Source organism: Puccinia triticina, chromosome 3A (assembly GCF_026914185.1).
Source record: "Puccinia triticina chromosome 3A, complete sequence".
NCBI classification, from domain to species: Eukaryota; Fungi; Basidiomycota; class Pucciniomycetes; order Pucciniales; family Pucciniaceae; genus Puccinia; species Puccinia triticina.
The window spans coordinates 751,783-773,092 of NC_070560.1; the positions used below are offsets into that span (position 1 = coordinate 751,783).

Sequence of the window (21,310 nt, forward strand, 5' to 3'; positions counted from 1 at the left end):
TACCCGTTGCATCTCTCACTATTTTTGGAGGATTGGGGACATACATATGACTAGAGAACAGGTCGGCATTTTCAGCCTTAGCCCCTAGCTTAGTTCCCCTTATAGGTAATTTTCATTCAATCTTTCCTTTCTTCATCACTCGGCCATCCCAAATCTTTTATTTCTTATAAATAGATTATTACACCTCTTGTAGAAACCCTCTCATTCCAGGCAAATCGTGTATGCAGCGGTGAAACCCTTACGCCCAATCGATCAACGTGCGCTTCAAGATTCAGCTGCCAACCTGACTCCATACACCTTCATCCAGCCGAGATGGAACCGGTCACGGATATGGATTATTGCGAGAATCTCTATCGGGAAGCTGGTAGCAAGAAGTGTGATCGATTCTCTTATGACCAAGCCTCCCATCTAGTCTTGGAAGGAGAGAAATGGATCATGCCGCCCTCCTCACCCTCTCGTCTGCCCCGGATGAATCACCCAGCCTTGCCCGAGAGGACGAGGGTCTCCAAGATGTCGGAAAGGAGCTCCGCAACGAAGTGCAAATTCTACGTCGATCCCGATGACTTCTATCGCCCATTCGACAGCCAGTTTGTCCAGCGTGATTCGCAGTTTTCACTCGACGAGAAACCAGCCCTCAAAGGCTCTGCCTTTGACGACGAGGACCCAGTCTCCCCCAATCCTGTCAAACCTGGTGGGATGAAGCCATTGGATCCAACTGACGATGTGACCGCACCGGTTATCACCCTGAGAAGCGTCCTCGTTGGTATCATCTTATCCCTGATTTCTGTGAGCTTTAATCCCTCGCGTCGCTTTGTGGTGTTAAACTAATCCTCAAACCTAAACATCGTCTCCAGGCTGCCATTGCCCAACTTTTCCAGTTCAAGCCTGTGAGAGTTCAGGTCAGTCAGTGCCTTGTTGCCCCGGATTTTCATATGTGTCCACTATCTCACGAACCCTCGACATCATTAACGCAATATCTTTCCACGCAAAAAAAAAATGCATTCGCAGATCTCCTTGCTCACTCTACAGATTCTGTCGTTCCTTTTGGGCACTCTGCTATCGAAAATCCTGCCTACTCGTTTCCACTGGCTCAATCCCGGTCCTTATTCGATCAAGGAGGATGTCTTCGCCACCATGATGGCTGCATCAGCAGCCTATGCTGCCTTTGGAACCGAAATCTTTGCCCCCCAGATTTTGTTTCTCCATGCTGGACCCGGATTCTTCCTTTCGGTTGCCGCACAGTTTGCCAACCAACTCTTGGCTATCTGTCAGTTTTCTTTCTTCTGTTTCCAGCACACTACATCTAGCTAACGGAAATTTCACTTCAGGTCTCGCTTGGCATTTTCGATTATTTCTAGTCTACCCAGTTGCATGGTCAGTCATACGCTGATCACTATGTTATCTCAAGCCCTCTATACGAAAGCCACAGCTGAAGATGGATCCTTGATTTGGCTCTCTTGAAATTAATCTCAAACACAGCCTATATCCGTAAGTGTTGGTTCTTGTGGGTGGGGAAAGTCAACCAAAGAAATAACTCATTTTGTTGCTTCTCGAACCTCGTTTTTAGGGCTGTCATCCCTCCAGTTATCTTGTTCCAGTCTCTTCATGGCGGCGATAGTCTCGCCACCCGTCGGATCAATCTGTTCAAGCTTGTCGCCCCGGTGATCGGTCTGTGGGAAGTTTTGCCCCAGTTCCTGGCTCCCGCCTTTAGCGCCATCAATGTTTTCTGTTTGGCTCTGCCGGCCTCAAAACAGGTCACTGCACTCTTCGGAGGCGCTTCCCCTAACACGTCAGTTACATTCTTCCCTTAGCCTTCACCTCCGAGCTCAGTTTTGATATGTTTATTATCCTTCTACTCAATCAACCACCAACTCAGTGGATTCGGACTATTTTCCTGTGTGGATTTTTTTGCTGTATATCATAGAAATAAGGGCACTTTTGAATTAATTCTTTTTTCTTCATGCGTCCTTCACCCGACTATTAGTGAGCCTTGATTGGACCAACATTTCCGCCGGAGTGAATGGTGCAGTTGAGTATCTTGCAAAAGCTCAACCCCATATTTTCATTTTCTTCAGCGATTAATCTTTATCTCAAAAAAAAAAAACCTAAATCATCTTGTGCAGTCGCCAATGTATGTACCATGGATCGCTCAAGTGAATTCGTGGATTGGGCTCGGTTTTGGTAAGTGATCTCTGTCCGAATCCTGTTAGATCGGCAATTCAAGAGCTAATCCCCCACCTTATCAGCAATTTTCATGTATCTCACAATATACAAAATTGGCCCATATGCCTCAGGTTCCAAAAACAACTTTCCCCTACTTTCGTAAGCCTTGTGACATGACTGGTGAATGTTTCATGACGACGTGGAAATCTGAACCCCCTTTTCTCTCGATCAGCACAAGCTTGCTCACTCAATCCGGGAAAGAATATAATCATACCGCCGTGTTCCTGTCTAATGGCTCCCTCAGCCAAGAAGGCCTTGCTCACGAAGGACTTCCAGCCTTCACTCTCTCATTTGTGACTTCACAAGGTATTCCAAACAGTAATGAGCATACTGACTGCCAAGTACATCGCTAAAATCCTTTCCCGATCCTCCTGTTATGATTCCTCTTCCAGCGTTTGCTGCACTGTTGATGACAAGCGCAGTGTGAGATCCTCGACTTGCCTCAGATCGAAGGCAAATTTCAAAATGTCCTGATTTTTTTTTTTTGAAAATCTTCAGTACTCAGGCTCTCATTCAGAATTGGACTCTGATCACTGGAATCATTTGTCCCGATCGTGATGTGGGAGTGTCGAGATGTGAGGATCCCCATCTCCAAGAGATGGAAAAAGTAAGTTCATCATGTTGGCACCGCGAATGCACCCACCTGCGTGGATCAACTGAACCTTTGATCTGCTAGTATTCGCAAGTCCCCCAATGGTTTCTTGGGTGCCTCTCTGTGGCATCCGTGGCGCTTGGATATCTTTGCGCGACACTTGGTGAATACACTCACCAACTTTCTAGTGCCTACCGACTTTCTCAATCTAATGATCATTTTTTCGAGTGCAGCTGGAAGTCAGATGGGAGTGTTTGCGATGTTGGCATCCGTTTTTGTAAGCAATCCAACCAAAATCACGGCAAAGCCAATGTTTAGAACAATCACTGATATATCTTCTGCGCGTTTTACAGTTGGCATCAATCATTGTCGCTTCCATTGGTTTTTTGAATGCGACCACGGGCTTCAATCCAGTTGAGTACCTCTCTGTACAAGTGCATTCTATGTATGTAATAACTCAATTGGCGTTTGTGATGTGCTCAGGTTGTCGCCCCCGCTTGTCAAATGATTGGCTCTCTCTTTGGGGGATCTGTAATCCGCTCTCTCTGGTCAGTCACCGTGTTGTCTCAATTGGTTTCAAGTTTTTCAAACAATTTTCTAACATAAGCAATAAATTTGTCAGGTTTAGCATCTTCAGCGCCACATGTGCAACGATTTCCTTACTGATTGCCAAAGAGTTAAGCATTTTTTTAATTGCCTCTCCATCAGAGCTTGGACCCTTTGGACTAACTATTTACCGTGTGTGCTTCTTTTGTTGACAAAAACAACCAGTATCAAAATGATGATCGTAAGCGGCAAGCATTCAATCTATGTCTAATTCTCCATCAAGAATTCCCTTCCGGGAATCAAATCTCATATTGATCTTATTGATACTACCTCTCAGTACACTAAAGTTCCACCTTGCAAAGGATTTTTTGCCCAAATATGTGGAACGTGAGTTTTCAAACTGGAAGTTCCATTAATATGCATGAATACAAGCTGATTTGAGATTGTTCTCTATTGCCCTCGATAAGCATTATCGGTGTTTTTGTGAACCAGTTCGTGATGCAAATCATTGTCTCGTCAAACGCGGAAGCTTTGGTCGAACCTACCGCCAGCGGACAAGTTGAGTTCAACTTTTGACCTAGCTACGATTGTTATTGATCAAGACTATTCCTCCAAAAATGATTTATGTTTTGTTACTTGAGATGCTTATCTACTATCCTCCACTTCTTTTGTAATCACCAGTTCTCGGGAGTTTCCTCACAAGCGTGAGTGATTTGATTTTGAGGTTTGCCTAAGCCTTTGGACATCATCCTTAAATTTGATTTATAAACGCAGTTTATTTAATGAAGTTAGTACTTGGAGTCTGTTTCATCATGCACTGTACGGACCAGGGGTCAGTTTAATTCCATCTTTGCAAAACTAATAAACGGTTCTAAGCTTATTGGGGACTAATTTCAACGATTTGAGCGAAGAAACGATATTTCTTCATTCCTGCCAGTCTGGTGAGATTTCCAACATCTCACTGATTGTTTATGAAAAGGTCCTGGAAAGGGAACACTCATTTGCTGTTTTATTTATTTTTTTGTATAGTTCTTTGGGTTTCTCGTGCCTCTTCCGTTTCTGTTCATTGAGAAAACCTGGCCGAAATCGATTTTTGGGAAGTTTAACGTACCAGTAAGCCATTTCCTTCTTTGAGGAATTGTGGCGATAATCACCAAACCCCTACTTGCCCAAAAATAGTTGGTTGCCGGGACAATACAAGTTGCGATCAATGGTACTACCTCCGGTAGAGTCACTGCAATAGTTGTTGGATTCATCAGCCAATATTACGTACGAATCTATTGCCCCCAGATCTTCACAGATTACAACGTGTGTCTTTTGCGTTCCTTATGTGCTTGCACCCTACAAGAAGTTCTTACCTGTTTCTTTCTAAACAGCATGTCTTGAGTGCCGCATTAGATGGTGGAGTGCGTGTTCCTACCAAACCTGTACCAACAGTCAATCCTTCAAGCAACCACGTTAACAGAACTATTTTGACCCTGAATTTTCTTGGCTTTGCAGACTCAAATTGCCGTCCTATTGCTATCCTTTGCCAGCGGAAAAATCAAACGTGAGCTTTTTTTGACCATCATCATCTGTTCGTGTATCATTCGCTGTGGTCAAGTTCAAAAGCACTGATCAATCAATATTCGAACCCTCATTTTTCAAGTGCCACATTACCTTTTGAATCCGGCCGCCCCTTTTCTGAGGTTGGTATTTTCTATGATCTAACCTTTCTGCCCACTTCATGCTACACTCGGCTCATCTGACCATTCCCTTGACCAATTTTATCTTATTTTCCAGAGATTATTGTACTCGGTTTTAAGCAAGGAAAAGAAGGGAAGAGAGTCAGGAACAAAAAATTTGACAACTGGTGGATTTATCATCCCTATCAGGTTGCGTGGTGACAAGTATTCCCCCATCTGGCCACTATTTCACAACTTTTCGAGTATTCATACTTCGATTGCTTGTTTTAATCCTTCTACCACCAATTAGCCTCATTATTGCATGATTGGATCAGCGACTTTCACCAGCTGGCTGTTAGCTTAGCCATACTACTCATACACCAACCAATGTACCTTACTCTGCCTGGAGCATGCCTTCAACACATGTACTCACAAGATACTCACTGTAAATAAACAAGATAAACACCTCACGGAAGATACACACAAGTATTTGTTCCTTCTCAAATATCAGAATGTATAGATGAAAATCTTACCCTACTCCTTTATCTTTATCGGGTTCACATAGTACTATTTTTATGCGTTGGCACAATAAATACAAGTTGAGTATACCTTTGGTTCTGTAGATCCATAGTTTAGAGGATTTATTTGTGCAAGTTTTATACAAACAGTTGCATATGCATATGCAATCTTGAACTAAAGATGGGTTCTGTTGGGTTCACTGCAAAAAAAACTAATTCAACCACCGTTGTTACCGCTGCGCTGCGCTAAGCATTTAGCGCAGCGCAGCGGTCACACCGCTACGTCCCAGAGGCATGTAGCGGAAGCTGTTGAAAAAACCGCTGCGCTACTCGCTACGCGCAGCAATTGACCGCTACCCACCCAGAGCAATTAGCAATAGCGCAGCAGAAGCGGAAATCCGCTATGCTATCCGCTAATGTAGCTGACAGCGGAAGTTTATTGTACGTTAAACCTCTTATAACAGGATTTAAACCATTTTGTTTCTTCTTTTTAAAACCGCTGCGCTACCGCTGAAGCGCAACGGTCCAGCGCTACGTGCTCACTTTTTCAGGGCACTAAAAATAATCATTTTTTTTCCAGGGGAAACAAAAAGAAGTTAGCGCAGCGGCCCAAAAAGCCGCTGTGCTAAACGCAGCGCAGCTGTTACAGCGTTGAGTCAACTGCTCACAGTTGAGGTGCAGGATGCTCCAACCAATTTTCCATTGTTGCATTTCATGTTGATGCAGTTTTTTTTGCAGCGGTTATGAGTAATTGATCATCTAAATAAAATTAATATTCTTGACTAAAATTCTTTCTCCTTGAAGTTATCCCACAAGAAAGTTACCAATTGACTGGAGGACTTCCTGTTGACATTGAAATACCTCTTGATGCCTTATTGATACAAAAACACACAAATGAAAGCAATGAATCCTAAGTTTAAGAAAACATGTTCCTTTTTTCCAAGATAATAAGCTTAGGTACCTTTCTTGTGTCATGATTGAGCATGATAAATTATATCTGGATATAGTCTGACAGATATAACTCAACATTGAACAGGTGCCACCTGCACCAAGAAAAAATTGTGGTGATTGGGCATCAGCAGGCATTCTGTGACATCTTTTGAGAATCCAGTTATCAGCCTTGGTGATGCAAAGAGCGGTGCTCCTGCAGCAACACAAGGTGATAGATAATATAGGAGAGGGGTGATAGGAGTTAATTATTCAATGGGATAATGACAAAAAAGAAGATAGAAAGGTGCTTCTTGTAACAGGGGTTGATTAGATCCCTCCTAAAGATAATGCTGGGGCCTGTTGTAACAGGGGTGGTTTTGATCCCATACATGATATGAGGAAGCAAGTCAATACAGGGAAGGGATATAGGACTTGCTCCTTCAGATCTTCAGATTATTGACACTCTGAGACAATGAGAGAGGTTGAGAGGAGAGGCTTGTTACAGAATGATCCTAAAAGAAAATTTGGCTGGAAACTTTCAGTTACAAAGGTGCAAAGAAGGCGGTTAGGAATCAATTCTGGTGTAATAAGCTGAGGAGGCTGGAAGAGGGGGGGGGGGGGGACAAAAACCTGTTAAATATCCTTTTGGCCTCAACAGTAACGTTTGAATCATGAAGATATTTGGTTGTCTATAAATCAATTGATCAAGTGGGAAGATTCATGTTGGCAGTGCTGGGGGAACAAGTTGGAAATGTGTCATCTGGAGTAAGACCAATTGTGGAAGCTTATAGCAACACTGGGTTAACCATAGCGTTTAGCGTAGCGTAGCGCAGCGCGAATGCGCTATTTTTTAGCGTAGCGTTAGCGCAATTGCACGCATATGCGCTAACGCTACGCGCACGCGGTGCGCAGCTATTTTAGCTGATAGCGTAGCGTTAGCGCAGATGCGCGCAATTGCGCTAACGCTACGCATGCAGGGAGCAAAAGAGCGCGCGCTACGCTGCGCTACAGCGCCTTTAGCGGGAAAAAAGGGCTTTTTTTCCGCTAAAAGCGCTGTAGCGCAGCGCAGCGACTGTAGCGGCGCGCTAACGCTAACAAAGAATTGGCGCGCTGTTAGCGCCGCTGAAAATTAGCGCAGCGTAGCGGCGCTAACAGCGCGCTAACGCTATGCAAAATAGATGGGCGCTTTTTGCCGCTACGCTAACGCGTAGCGCTGAAATAGCGTAGCGTAGCGTAGCGACCCAGTGTTGCTTATAGTACTGCCAAGGGTTTATGTCACAGGTTCATTTGAGAACTCTCACTTGTTTTCTCAAATGCCTGCTACTTGTCAGGAAAACTGGCACGACCCCTATCATTCACATCTCATGTGTCTGGTAGCCGACTGCTATGTCCTGTGTCATCCGGGCGCAGAGGTGGCAAGCACTTTTGCATGCTGTCCTGAGAACATGCATCAGAGCTCTGCTTGCATACTTAGAACATGCATGGCCACTTACAATTGCTCATATCTTTAATAATATCTCTTTTGTTCATTGTAGTAATATGATCATTATTTTTGTTAGGTTTGTCACAATGGCTTGTGATTAGTAGCCAGATGACACCAGTAGTACTCTGACAGCTCCCCCTCCACAAAGAATTCAAAATTGATTATTTAAGGCCTCATTTGGAAGTGATATAACATTTGGGCTACATAGCACCAAAAATACAAGGTTTAGTAGGATTTTTCAGGACTTTATTCTATGAATTGTGTGATTAGTTTGCTGCCACATGGAGCCTAACATTCTAGTTCATAATATTTCTGTAATCTTTGATTTAACTTTTCAATTGAGAAAAAGAAAATATGATTGAAGAAAATTTGAGTGGTTCTATTGATTGATAGCTTTCCCACTGGAAAGAAGATCCCATACAAATTTAGATTATTTGATGTTTTGACAAAATCTGCTATCCACCTCCAAATCAATGCAAGTAGGTCTTGACAAGCCCTACTCAAAATTTTATTTTCAGCAGTTGCAGGATATTCAAATTTTATTTGATCAGTCTTCATTTTTATATAATCTTCAGAAGTTAAAGAGGTTAGAGGAAATTCTTCTCCCAGATATTGAAGAGCAAAATCTCTTGCTTGCTCCAGGATACTTTGGTTGCTCCTTGTTTGAAATTTCCAAGTATCTCCCAGGATAGTACCAATCATGTCAACATAAAACAGGAACAAAGTAATTTTTCTTACTGCTGCATAATTCTTTTTATCCTGCCCATAAATATCCTGTAAAATTTGAATTTTTGCTTTCTCATTCCAAAACAAATGCCAGTATCCTCTGTTTGAGCATATCTGATGAATTGACTCCACTAGTAGCAAACTTCGCCTGTCAGTTGCTGATTCTCCCCTACTTCCTTGACATGGTTTTTCTATAGTCTTGATTTGATGATTCAAAAGTTCCTTTTCCAAGTTTCTTCTCTTGCTTGGTGACTTGGTGTCAATTATACCTCTGAAAATTTCAAGAGCCTGTCCTGGTGTCCTATCTGAAAGATTGAGTTGGTAAGCTCCAGCAAGATCCTTGGTGATGAATGAGATTATGGATTCTGCTCCAAGCCAATCTTGTTGGGATGAATATGTTTCACCTGAAAAAACTGTTACATCAAACTTGAAAATATCCATAAAGTTGATTATGTTCTGGTGCACTTTTGGGGTCTTTTTGTTGTCAGAAATAATATCTAATTGTTTCCTGCTTTTGATCCAATCATGCTCTTTTAATTCCAGAACACTTTCATTTCTATCTAGCCCATCCACAAGATTGCATCTACTGGCATCCTCCTTGTTGGGGTTTATTCCAGGGGAAAATCGTGTGTATCTGGTCATGTGAGTTTCATTTGAAATTGATGGCAGTTTTTTCTTTCTTTTTTTGCCCAGTTTTTCCTTTACATGATTAGGCTTAGAATCAAGAAAGTCTCTGCATGGTTGGTGGCTTGATTGCTCTAGAAATGCCTTCTTATTTACCCCAAGGCTTGTTGAAGTTTGGGAGCTTGATCCTACATCTATTTCTGTTTCAAATTGTGAGTTTTTGCTGCCTAGGTTTGGTGTTGGATCATTCAATATTGGTTCTGACGCTACCTGGACCATTAAATATTGAAGGAGTTCTTCTGGGAAGACTGAATTTTTGGCCACTTCACCTGATGTGGGATTATGACATATTGGTCCATCTACTAAAGATTGAAACATTTGTGTTACCGGCATGACTGGTGAATGGGACTGAATTCCAGTGTTGCTGCTATCTTCTGGAATCAATTGCCAAGTTTCTACTTCAAGTCTTGGCCAAGGTCCATGAGCGTTCTCATTCACGTATCTTGAATGAAGTTCATTATTTGAGCTGGACTGGCTAGCCCTCATGGCTCCACTTGGCCAATCTCGAAAAAAGCAAGGCTCGTGATTCATGATAGTGGCATCTGCAACACGATCTGAGCCGTCTCTTGGACCTCCGAAGATCTCTCTCGCTTCTTTGAATTGCAGCGAAGGATTCTGGAGATTTTCCGAATTCAGGGAGTTGGATTGAAGCTCGTAGAAACAATTGGCTTGGTTAGGGCCTTGAAAAGTTGTTGTCGAGGTGGGGTTAATGATGTTATTGAGGTTCAGTGCTTGGTTATCGTTCCAGTCGAGCAAGTGACTGACAGACCAGTTCGATTCCCAAGCTGCCAATTCCTCCGAAGCCTTATAACAAGCAATCCACACTCCAACGTATACAAGGAAAAGAAAAAGCCAAGAAATCATTGTCTCTTGTAGGACTGTCGTGGAAGGATATTTTTTTCTTGATATATTTTGGTGATAGCAAGCAACTTCGATCAAGTTCCAGATGAGTCCTATTGTCAGGAGGGTCAAGTTGCGTACAAACTGATGCTGCTGTCTCATGGAGGAGACATACTCCTATTTCGACGCGTCCCTCCGGGGACGCTTCGCCCGTCCTGGCAGGAGAGGGTTTGTAGTCAAGCTCGATCCGACTGATGTTCCCATGAGGGACGCTGCCAGGGGGACGTCCGGTGCTGCACCGGGACGGCAGAATGGCACTGGCATCCGGGCGGCGTTTCATTTCTTGCCAAGTGCGCCGCCTGTGTAGGTTTGCGGGCCCTAGCCGTCGCTTATGAAGATGTTCCCAGTGGCGATGCCGATGGACCTGGAAGTGGATTCCAACTCATTGGTATTTTGTCCATCTTTGACCCTCCCCGTGATGACACCAAGCAAACCATTGACGACGCCGTTAGTCTCGGACTCAAGGTCAAGATGGTCACTGGTGATCAACTTGCTATCGCAAAGTAAACCGGGCGACGATTGGGATTGGGTGACAACATGTTTGCCTCCAAGGTGCTTAAGGAGGGCCCCCCACCTGGAAGCAAATTTTCATCGGTGGACAGCATGATTCTTGGTACGTTTCTCCAGTTCTGGATATGTCACCCTAAGATAGCAACTGGCTGACAAACTCCCTATGCGCACAGATGCCGATGGTTTTCCTGGAGTGTACCCCGAGCACAAGTATGATATCGTGAAAAAATTACAGAGCCTGGGTCACATGGTTGCTATGAGTGAGTGCTTTAAACCTGTTCTGCTTGACCAAAAACCAACTCTAGGATTTGGGAAGATCGAGCCCAGATTTCCCCGCAAAATCTGGGAAAATCTGGGTTTCCAGATTGGCGGGAAGTCCTCCACTACCTAGCTCGCCCGTGCCAATGTCGGAATCGCTGTTAATGAGGGTGCTACTGATGCCGCCAGAGGAGCCGCAGACATTGTCCTCACCGAGCCCGGTCTATCAACCATCGTACACGCCATCCGACAGTCCCGAATCGTCTTCCAGCCAACACTGCAAGGCTTCGCTACGAAAAGCGGCGCTTTTGCGTAGCGAAGCGGAAACACGCTACTCTGGATCCAGAATAGCTTTAGCGCTAGCGGAAAATTGCTACTTTGAGCGGTAGCGAAGCGCCAGAACCGCTACTGCAGTTTTGGCCTGCGCGTAGCGAAGCGCTTTTTTTTGCCGCTTCGCTACAGTATAGCGCAGCGGAAAAATTGACGCTTTTTGGCGCTTTTTGGCGCGCTAATAGCGCTTTTTAGCGCCAAAAGCGTAGCGAACCGGGTCGCTTTTGTGCCAAAAGCGTAGCGGGCATCTCTGCCTTTTGGTGGAAAATGCCAGAAATAGTACACAAACATCAATCCTCCATCATTTTATGATGTGCAGTATTGATGTTTGAATGGTGCTATGGTAGCGCAGCAAAATCGCTACAGTAGCGTTTTTTCCGCTACTATAGCAAGAAGCGTAGCAAATTGCCGCTACTCTGCGCTAAAAAAAGCGCGCTATTTTCTTTAATTTTTTTCCCTTAAAAAATGTAGCAAATAGCGAAGCGCCAAGTCCGCTACCAAAAGCTTAGTGAAGCGAGGCTAAAACCGCTACGCTTTTGCTATGCTGCCGCTTTTTGTAGCGTAGCTCTTGCACTGTTGTTCCAGCGAATGAGGAACTATTCCATCTACGCATGCGCTGTCACCATCCGGATTGTTGTTGGCTTTGCTATCATGGCTTTTGCCTTCCAGTTTGATTTCCCCCCCTTTATGGTCCTGGTCATTGCTATCTTAAATGACGGAACTGTCATGACCATTTCACTTGATCGCGTATTACCCAACAGCGAACCTGATCACTGGGACCTGTTTTCAAATACGGCCAACAGCGAGGCAACAGTTTGAGCAATACAAAACGCGCCAACCAATGCCAAAGAGGGCCTTCCCATGAAGAGCCAACTGTGAGAGCGGGTGACAAAGATCAAAGCTTGGGAGATAATAGCGACTTGAAGGTGGATGACCATGTGCAACTGAGGGTCATTTGCATCCTTCAAGGGGGACAGGCCGAAGTTGTCCTCCAGGAATGTTGTGTTGACAATGACCACAAACAAGAGAATTGTTGACAAAGCAAGGTGAAGGCCATATGTGACTGCAATTGTGAAGAAGATTTCATTTATAGCTACAAATGGTTGAAGGTCAAGATTACTCACAGATCTCAGCCATGGGATTCTCAGCCGTTCAGGCCATCCCATTGTCCTGGGTGGGTGTGGCATGGGCCTGGAACTTGATCTGGTTCCTCCCTGTGGGTTAGTGAATTGCACCTTAACACAATCCCTCATAGAATACTTACTCCTTTTATCTTTCAGACCTAATCAAATTTGCCACTCGAGCTGTACTCAAGAAGTACCGATCTCGCCAAGTCAAACCTGCGGTGGCCAAACTAACTCTGACAGCCCGTCAATCTACCACCGGGTCCCTCTACAACAACAGAATGAGTTTCATTCAACGGGCCAAACAGTTGCAAAACCTGCAAAGATCCGTTCTCGGCCAAGTTTGCACAAACGAGCACAATTTACGCAGGTGAGATCATAACCACTCTCCCCTTGCTTTACATTTCCATAACTTTACTACCACCACTAATTTGTTGCTCTCTTTTAGATTCTCTTCGGCTCAAGTCGTCAGTGTTGTAACCCCCTACTGGGTTACAGTTAGAGCTCACCTAGACCCCCTAGATTAGATGTATATAAACTAGTTCCTTGTTTCTATACATGCAATGGAAGTTCTCAAGTTGTTCTCTTCTTGCATCACAACAGGTTATGAGCGCCTAAAGTTCTTGCAAAACAAGGTAGCCCAGCGTAGGGCGTAATCGGCCTACTATTTCCTTTTTCAACACTCTGGGTAGCCCTGTGTTGGGTGTAATCGGCCCGTTTTTTCTCTCCTCTTATGTATATCGGATCTATATCGCCTTCACCTTATCATCCCAACTCTGTTTCTCCAATCGCCAAACCCAATATCTCCAGCCCAAAATTGAACCTCTAACTGCTGATTAAGCTGCTACGGACTAGCTACCCAATAGCATATCCTCACCTAGGACGCTAGGTGCTGGGGCTGAACAGGCGTTGAGGGTCAAGAGTAGACTCAACCACCTTGACTTCGAACCCAGACCATTTTTTTTTTTTTTTCTTTCTTTTCTTTCTTCTTCTTCACATTCTTTTCTTCCCCCCCCTGAAAAATTGCTCCATTCGCTACTCTAAGAAATCAAATATCACGCACCTCTTCTCCTCAAAACATCTGCAATTTCATCATCTACTCTCCCAAACACCGTCTCATCCTGAATATCCTTCCCTTTTTTTTTCCTCCTTCCTTCACGTTCTGTCCCCGCTTTCCCTCCAACTCTGAAATTTCCTTCCGTTCTGTTCCCGTTTTCCCTCCAACTCTGAAATGTCTTCCCCCACTGTCACCAATACTCCCACTCCCAACAATCAATTTTCACGAGACATAGCACCTATGCCCAGTGCTCCTCGCCCTCACAGCCGCCGTGGTCAAGATCAACCACCTCACAAACAATCCCCTGTCAACCCGTCTCTCACGGACGCAAATCCTCCTGCGTTACAACAAGCTGACTCATCCTCTCGCCGCAACCAAGCAGAAATCGACCGACTTGCCGTTTCCATCATCAACTCTGTCAACAGCCAGGTTTGGGACAAGGATTGCTTGCGCGCTGACGGATTGAATTGGAATGAGTGGATCGATTTTATTGACGCTAGGATGAGGGATGCTACGGGCGTTACTTACTTCTTCCATCATCCGGCCACCAACCAACTCCACGAGCGCATCGGCCAATCTGTCATGCTGAACTCCCTTGTCCGCAGCTTGCGACGTTCCCTCCAACATGTTGCCAACTCCCACCAAATGTATCAGACGTTGCGTTTGCGGTTCCACATGCTCAGCCAAGCTTCCATGCTTAACCTTTTTCGCCGTTTAAAATCATTCACAGTCTTGGAAAAGGCCTCCACTCCTGAGATAGCCACTGAAATCTCTGACATCTTCAACGACATCGACGATATGGGTGTACCCTATACACGCGACGTATGGGCAGGCCTCTTCCTTCAAGATGCGCTCCGCTCTGTCCCGGCTATCCAAGAGGAATTCGATTGCCGCCTTGAAATCGAATATCAAACTGCTACACCGGAACGCCCACCTATGGGTTTTGATGGCATGGTCACCCTCATCGACATAGTCCGGACTCAACTCAACATCCAAGCTGACAACCAGTCAACCAGTCAAAACACTACGCCTCTGGCCATGCGAGCAGATGCCCTGCCTGATCTCCCGTCAGCCAACACCCAGCAGTTCCCAACGGCACACAACAATCAGTTCGTTCACCCCAACAACGTACCTGACGCCTTTGATTTCATGGCCATGCAGGCAGGACTGTGTTGGCAATGCCGGTCTCCTGATCACCCACTCCGGGACTGTCCCCTGAGGCAACACCCTCAAACCACTTGCCAGCGGTTTCAACCACGAGCGCCGGCAACAACCAGACAATACATCCCGCCTCCAGCGCAGACAGGTTTCCAACCCTTCTATCTGATCGTGGCACCACCTGGTTTTGTAGGCATCTATCCACAGGCTCAAGGCACGTTTCAAGGCAACCGGCCCCCAGTTCCTTCGAACTTCAGTCCACCTCAAGCGGCAAGACCGGCAGACAACTGCCGACCTCAAGATTGACTTCAGAGGGTCAACCAGGCATCCAACCACTCCAGCCAGCAACCGCAACCTGCGGCAAATGAAGCGGCGGGTAGTCCTCTGCCCAAATGGTGGAACTGGGGGACGTTGCGGAGGATCTGGCCAATCTCCAATTCGGCCATGTGCTGGCGGATGAGTCCACAAGTGTGCCAATAGTTGACTCAGGTGCGTCCCACCATCTTTGTGGTGAATTCAATTTGATCTCTAATTTTTGTCGTTTTCCGAATCCCATTCCTCTGAAAGTAGCCACCTCAGCCAATAATGCCTTTATCACGGGCAAAGGCGACCTTACTTTTAATGGAGTGGATAATCAACAGGTGACAATCCATGGGGTCCTGTATTGTGAGCTAGCACACTCCATTCTAATCTCCCTTGCTGCCCTGAGCAAGGCTAACGCTTATTTTGCGTATGATGTCAAACAGGATTGCTTTAACATATATTCAAAGCGGAACGTTCTTGTCTTCCGGTGTCCTTTCATACCCTCCAAAAATCACTGGATTTTTTCAAACCCTTTGCTTCCATGTCCTACACCTATCTCCTCTTTGTCAGCGCACACACGCTCTTGCAATTCTATTCCTGTATGCAAACCTGATTTCTGCCCCGTGTCTACTGACACACAAGAGCAAATGAGACACCAGCCTTTTGTGAAGCCCCTGGACATTGACCAGGATGAAAAGCCGACAGTAGCTACTAACAGTCTTGACAAAGACAAACAGGTGCTTCTTTATTATCACAGACTTTTCGGACACACCAGCATGAGAAGGGTGCGGCAAATTATCCAGGAGAAGCTGTGTGACGGTCTTCCGCTAAGCATTCCGAAAGGTGAAGTGAAATGTGACATTTGTGCTAGGAGCAAAAGCCTCAACAAGAATCGACTGGCCGGCTCTGACAGGGAAATCAGTAAGCTAAGTGTAGTGACAGCAGACATTATTGGTCCTTTTGAAGTGGACACTTTCAACAAAGGAAAATTCCTGCTCACCATCAGAGATCTATTCACTGGTTTTAGTGAGGCCAAAGTACTGACCAGCAAAGATCAAGCCTGCCAACACATTACAGAGACGATTACTCGATGGGAACGACAAACAGCCTGCAAAGTCAAGATTCTGCAAACAGACAACGGGGGGAAGTTTTCCAGCACTGAGATGGCCGATTTCATCAGACTGCACGGGATAAAAGCTGAGAGGGCTCTGCCTTACCACCATTACCAGAATGGGGTAATTGAGCGTTTCAACAGGACGGTGGCTGACATGGGACGTACCATACTGATCAAGAGCGGCATGGGTAAACCTTTCTGGGGTTTTGCTTTCATTTGGGCTTGTGACCTTCTCAATATGATCCCTAACAAAAGAAGCGGACTGATTACACCTTTTGAAGCTTTCTACGAAAGAAAACCTTCCTGTGACAGGTCGCGACTTTTTGGGCAAAAAGCTTTTGTTCATGTCCCAAAGGAACGACGAAAGAAACTTGATGATCGGGCTCTTCCAGGTCGGGTGGTGGCTCACTGCGATGACAGCAAAGGATGGGTGTTCCTTCTAGAAAATTCAAACCAGTTGGTGGCATCAGCATTGGTAGAATGGTTAGACAAACCGCCGCAGCGGGCAAAGTTGACTGACCCTGTGATCACGCCCAAGCTTGTTTTACCTCCTGCAGTTTCTTCCAACAAGATACCAGCGGTTTCAATGGGCCAGCAGACTTGGTCAAAGACTGCCCTAGCTGGTAACAAGACAAAACCGGATCTAACCTGCATCGTCAACATGATGGAGCTTGCAGGTGTTTTGACTGATGAGATAAAATTTGCAGAACAAGAACTGATGGTAGACCGGGTTTTACTTGAGTGCACCTTTTTTGCCACAAATGTACCAAAGACTTTCAAGCAAGCGCAAAAATCCCCTAATTGGGCAGCGTGGAAGAAGGCAATAGAGGAAGAACTGGAAAACCTGGCGGCGATGAAGGTGTGGTCTGTAAAGGTCGTTCCGCGGGGAAGAAAACCATTGAAAGGCAGATGGGTTTTTGCGGAGCAGACCGATGAAGCGGGCAATACGATCAGGTACAAAGCACGGTATGTGGCAAAAGGTTTTACGCAAGTGATTGGACTTGATTACCTAGCAACTTTTGCCCCTACTGCCACATTTTTTTCCATGAGATTGATACTAACGCTTGCAGCAAAGTTCAACTGGAAAGTCCATTCTTTTGATTTTGTGGCAGCCTACCTTAACGCGCCAATAGACAAGGAAGTATGGGTTGAGGCACCCGAGGGCATGGACATCAAACCAGGTGAAGCGTTGCTTCTGCACAAGGCCCTATATGGCACCAAGCAGGCAGCCAGGTGCTGGTGGTTACACCTGCGAGGAGTACTGAATAGTTTAGGTTTTGAGGTGAGCCAATACAATAACAGTCTGTATACTGTAAAGCATAAAGACAATCATGGCATCATCTGGATCCACGTGGATGATGGTATTGTGACTGGATCGTCTGATGCCCTTCTCCGACATCTTGAGGACGGGCTAAAAGGTTTGCTAAAGATTAAGTGGACAAATGGACTTGACTCTACAGTGGGCATTGATATCAAAAAAACAGCAGCGGGTTTCCGGCTTCAACAACCAAAGCTTATCAAGAATCTCCTCGACAACCACTGGGATGGAGTATTTAGGACTAAGACTGTTAAAGATATGCGATGAATTAGCGACTAATATGATTCTAATTGCTAAGTCTGTTGAGCGAGGCTACCAGACTAAAAGATGTGTATATACAATGTATGATGTGTGTTAATAATAATTGATGAGTGAGAATAAATATTACAACTAAGGAGCGATGTCTTCTATTTATACTAAAGCCCTATGGACGTGTGTATGCACAAGTCCCCTTGATCCTCCTCGCCTGTCAAAGCACCAGAGAAAGCTGGCTTTCTCGGAATGCTGCACCCTTCTTAGTTTGTACTTTCCGAGTGTGACTCGGCGCTTCTTCAATCCAACTCCATCAGCCCATTGGGCTTTTCTCTTGTGGTTACCGAGGTTCCGAAATGCTTTTAGCTTTTCTGCTAAAAGCATTGCATTCTGATTGATTAAAGCTGCTCTCTTTTCACTCGTGCTCGCACTAAGTCGAGCACGTGCTTTTTGCTTTATTCTCTGTTTGAATGCTAGTCTTGCATGCTCGGCATGCTCTCTTTCTTGTAGTTCGGGTAATCGGGGGTCGTCGGTGTCCACTTGGCATGCGCGCATTGGTGCATTTTCTTGTGACACCTCGTCTGTGACATCTTCTTCCTGTGACATGTTCTGAGATGGTTGAGTCGAGAGTACACATAAGCTGGCCGAGGCCTGTTGCTCAACACACCCCCTTACTCTCGGCTCGATCATCGATATCGGTAGTAGTCCCATCATTGACGAAAACTTGGTGTGTTTCTCTCGGTCCAAGGCTTTTGTAAAAATATCGGCTATCATGTTCTCAGTTGGTACGTACTCGATTTGGATCTCTTTATTTGCTACCAGATCTTTGGTGAAGTTATAGTGCACGCCGATGTGTTTTGTCCTTGCGTGAAATACTGGGTTCTTGGCTAACTGTATCGCTCCTTGATTATCTGACCAGATCATGGTTTTATCGGGGACGTTGCGGTGTATATCAAAGGTTAGTTTGCGGAGCCATTGAGCTTCTTGTGATGCTGAAAGGTATGCCCGGTACTCGGCTTCAGTAGATGACGAACTGGGTCCCCCCAATTTCTTGCTTCGCCACGACACAAGTCCACCTCCACATTGGAAATTATACCCGCTCGTCGACAGGCTCTGCTCATCTTCGGCCCAGCTAGAATCAACATATCCTATGATTTCATGGCCACTATTAGGTTGGTATAGGATACCGTAGTCTTGTGTCCCTTTGAGGTACCGAACTACCCTCTTGAATGCTCCCCAGTGGATGTCGTTAGGGCTTTCCAGGAACTGAGATAATTTTCCAACCGCGTAAGTAATATCTGGTCTGGTGCATTGCGATAGGTAGTTTAACGATCCTATGGCTGATCTATAATCCAAACCCTTCTGTTTAAACGCCTTGCTTTCTTCCTCGGTAGACTTAATTAATTTGATATTTGCTTGCATGGGAGTTCCGGTTGTTTTTCCATCTTCGAGTCCGTATTCTTCAACCAGGTTCTTAACATAGTGGGCTTGGTTTACAAACATCTTTCCTTCGCTTAGGTATTCGATTTTCATACCTAGGATATGTTGAGCTACTCCCAAGTCTTTTATTTTGAAGTCCTTTTCTATCTTACTGATTAGTTCGTCTGTATTTTCTCCTGCTAGGATCAGATCGTCGACCCATGCAAATGCTAGGTCACCTCGGTCGGAGATCAACAAGCAGGGATCAGCATCGCTGATTCAATATCCGTTCTTGATAAACCAGTCAGTCATGGTGGTGTACCACCCCCTGGCGGCCTGTTTCAACCCGTACAGTGTCTTCTTAAGTTTTATCACGAATCCTTCTGGCTTGTTGATGAGGGAGCGGGCTAATTCTCTTGTGTATGATTCTTGCTTTGTGTCTTTCAGCCATTCAACAAATCCTTCCGGCAAGACAATGAAGACGGCCTCGTCATCTTCTAGCTTTGAGTTGAGATATGCTGTTACGAAATCAGCCTGTCTTGGTTTGATTTTTCTCTGCGTGGCATAGTGTAGTATATATCGCATGGTGCTCAGGCGTCCAGTTGGTGAGAAAGTTTCCTCGTAGTCTATCCCTTCTCTTTGTTTGAATCCTCTCGCAACACACCGGGCCTTATATCTTTTTAGGTTACCATCAGTATCAAATTTTTTGTTCAAGACCCATCTAGTGTTGATCAGTGTTTTGTCTTTGTCCCGGTCAGCTCTAGGTATTATTTCAAATACGCCGTTTTCCATAATTGAATCAAGTTCAGCAAATATGGCCTTTCTCCATAGTGGCCAATCCTTTGATTGTTGAGCGGTTTTGAAGCTATCCGGTACGATTGCATTTTCTTTTACAAAGGTTTGCATGGCCATTGCTTCAAAGTGAATGTCGTCTTGATTGAATTCTTCGATTTCTTTTTTGACTGCTAAGTAAGAAGTCCAGTGACCATACCTGTCGACTGGTTTCTTTTCTCTTGTGCTTGCTTGGGTTTTTCCGATAACAGGCTGACTATTAATCATTTCTTCTTCAGGGCTTTTGTCACCCCCTTGATTCATAGTCGTGTCTGTTACCCGATCTGCCTCTTGTCCTTCTCCCGCTTCAGTAGCTTCAAACTCGTCAAAAAATATCTCGCCCGGATCATTAGCCTCTTCGAACAATACGTCCCTTGATCTGATGATTTTATTGGTTTCTGGATCCCATATCCGATATGACTTCATCTCTTCGTCGAATCCTACTAAGGTGCCTCTCTTACAGCGCGGGTCCATTTTTCCAATGCCTGCGAAGTGATGAATGCTGTAGAATACATTGGTTCCGACAGGTTGAATATGGTTGAGCTTGGGCTCTACTCCCCAAAGTTTCAAGTATGGATTGGTTTTCTGGTTTCGATTGTATAGGAATACTGCCGTGCAGACTAACTCTGCCCACAACTGCTTAGATAAACTGGAGTCTATCCGAATCGTTCGTGCTTTTTCCATAATCGTCCGATTCATTCTCTCGGCAGTACCGTTATGCTGTGGTGTGTTCCTAGTTGTGATCAGGTGAGTGATTCCCTTCTCCCGGACCCATTCTTCCATCTCGTGGTTTAAAAATTCACCACCCCCGTTGGTAATGATGCGTTTAACCTTCTTTTCCAGCTTGTTCTCTAGTTGATTAACTACGAATTTTAATTCTCTTTCAGATTGACTTTTAGCTTTTAGGATTTTTACCCAAGCATATCTGCTTGCCGTGTCCACCACTGTGAGGAAGTATCTCGCCCCGCCAAGTGAAACTGGTTCGATCGGTCCTACAACGTCTGCTGATAACTCTTCCCCGACGACACAAGTTCGATCACGGTTTTTCCCAAAGGGCTGTCGTGTTTGTTTCCCAAGACGGCAAGCCTCACAACCTTCTTGTCCTCCTGGGTGTCCCATTCGCTTATGTTCGCTCATGCTGATTTGACATGTGTTGTGCTTCCGCTCCAAATTAGGGAAGGGTAGTCGATTGCTTATCTTTCCGTCAAAGAGTTTCTTTCCTTCTACGGTGACCTCAAACTGATCTCCTTTGGTCTTAATGATTTGTGCTCCTCCATTCCACAACGACGTTTGTGAAATTAAACAGTACGGCAACGAAGGAACATGGAATGTATTTCGGAGAGTGACAGTGTTATTAGCATATGTAAGTA

At 45.1% G+C, this 21,310-nt stretch overlaps 4 protein-coding genes across 4 annotated transcripts; all 4 read left to right on the forward strand.

Moving 5' to 3' along the window:
• Window positions 1-312: 312 nt before the first annotated feature.
• Window positions 313-5,165, forward strand: PtA15_3A76 (uncharacterized protein; the record flags this gene model as incomplete). The annotated part of the gene is made up of 30 exons (XM_053167770.1): window positions 313-786; window positions 855-899; window positions 1,009-1,267; window positions 1,329-1,374; window positions 1,480-1,488; window positions 1,568-1,789; window positions 1,877-1,896; window positions 1,985-2,028; window positions 2,124-2,181; window positions 2,247-2,322; window positions 2,396-2,529; window positions 2,616-2,646; window positions 2,722-2,830; window positions 2,900-2,978; window positions 3,049-3,092; window positions 3,169-3,228; window positions 3,299-3,363; window positions 3,438-3,491; window positions 3,587-3,602; window positions 3,699-3,748; window positions 3,829-3,919; window positions 4,043-4,065; window positions 4,136-4,193; window positions 4,273-4,302; window positions 4,391-4,474; window positions 4,541-4,669; window positions 4,738-4,767; window positions 4,862-4,910; window positions 5,010-5,049; window positions 5,144-5,165. The coding sequence occupies 30 exons, from the start codon at window positions 313-315 to the stop codon at window positions 5,163-5,165; spliced, it is 2,451 nt and encodes an 816-aa protein (XP_053018267.1).
• Window positions 5,166-10,312: 5,147 nt separating this feature from the next.
• Window positions 10,313-10,773, forward strand: PtA15_3A77 (uncharacterized protein; the record flags this gene model as incomplete). The annotated part of the gene is made up of 2 exons (XM_053167781.1): window positions 10,313-10,324; window positions 10,486-10,773. 2 exons carry the CDS (start codon window positions 10,313-10,315, stop codon window positions 10,771-10,773), a joined length of 300 nt encoding a protein of 99 aa, XP_053018268.1.
• Window positions 10,774-10,803: 30 nt separating this feature from the next.
• Window positions 10,804-12,183, forward strand: PtA15_3A78 (uncharacterized protein; the record flags this gene model as incomplete). Its single annotated transcript, XM_053167792.1, has 4 exons — window positions 10,804-10,879; window positions 10,950-11,026; window positions 11,168-11,296; window positions 11,950-12,183. The coding sequence occupies 4 exons, from the start codon at window positions 10,804-10,806 to the stop codon at window positions 12,181-12,183; spliced, it is 516 nt and encodes a 171-aa protein (XP_053018269.1).
• A 316-nt stretch (window positions 12,184-12,499) lies between these two features.
• PtA15_3A79 (uncharacterized protein) lies at window positions 12,500-12,862 on the forward strand (the record flags this gene model as incomplete). The annotated part of the gene is made up of 2 exons (XM_053167803.1): window positions 12,500-12,584; window positions 12,645-12,862. The coding sequence occupies 2 exons, from the start codon at window positions 12,500-12,502 to the stop codon at window positions 12,860-12,862; spliced, it is 303 nt and encodes a 100-aa protein (XP_053018270.1).
• Window positions 12,863-21,310: the final 8,448 nt, after the last annotated feature.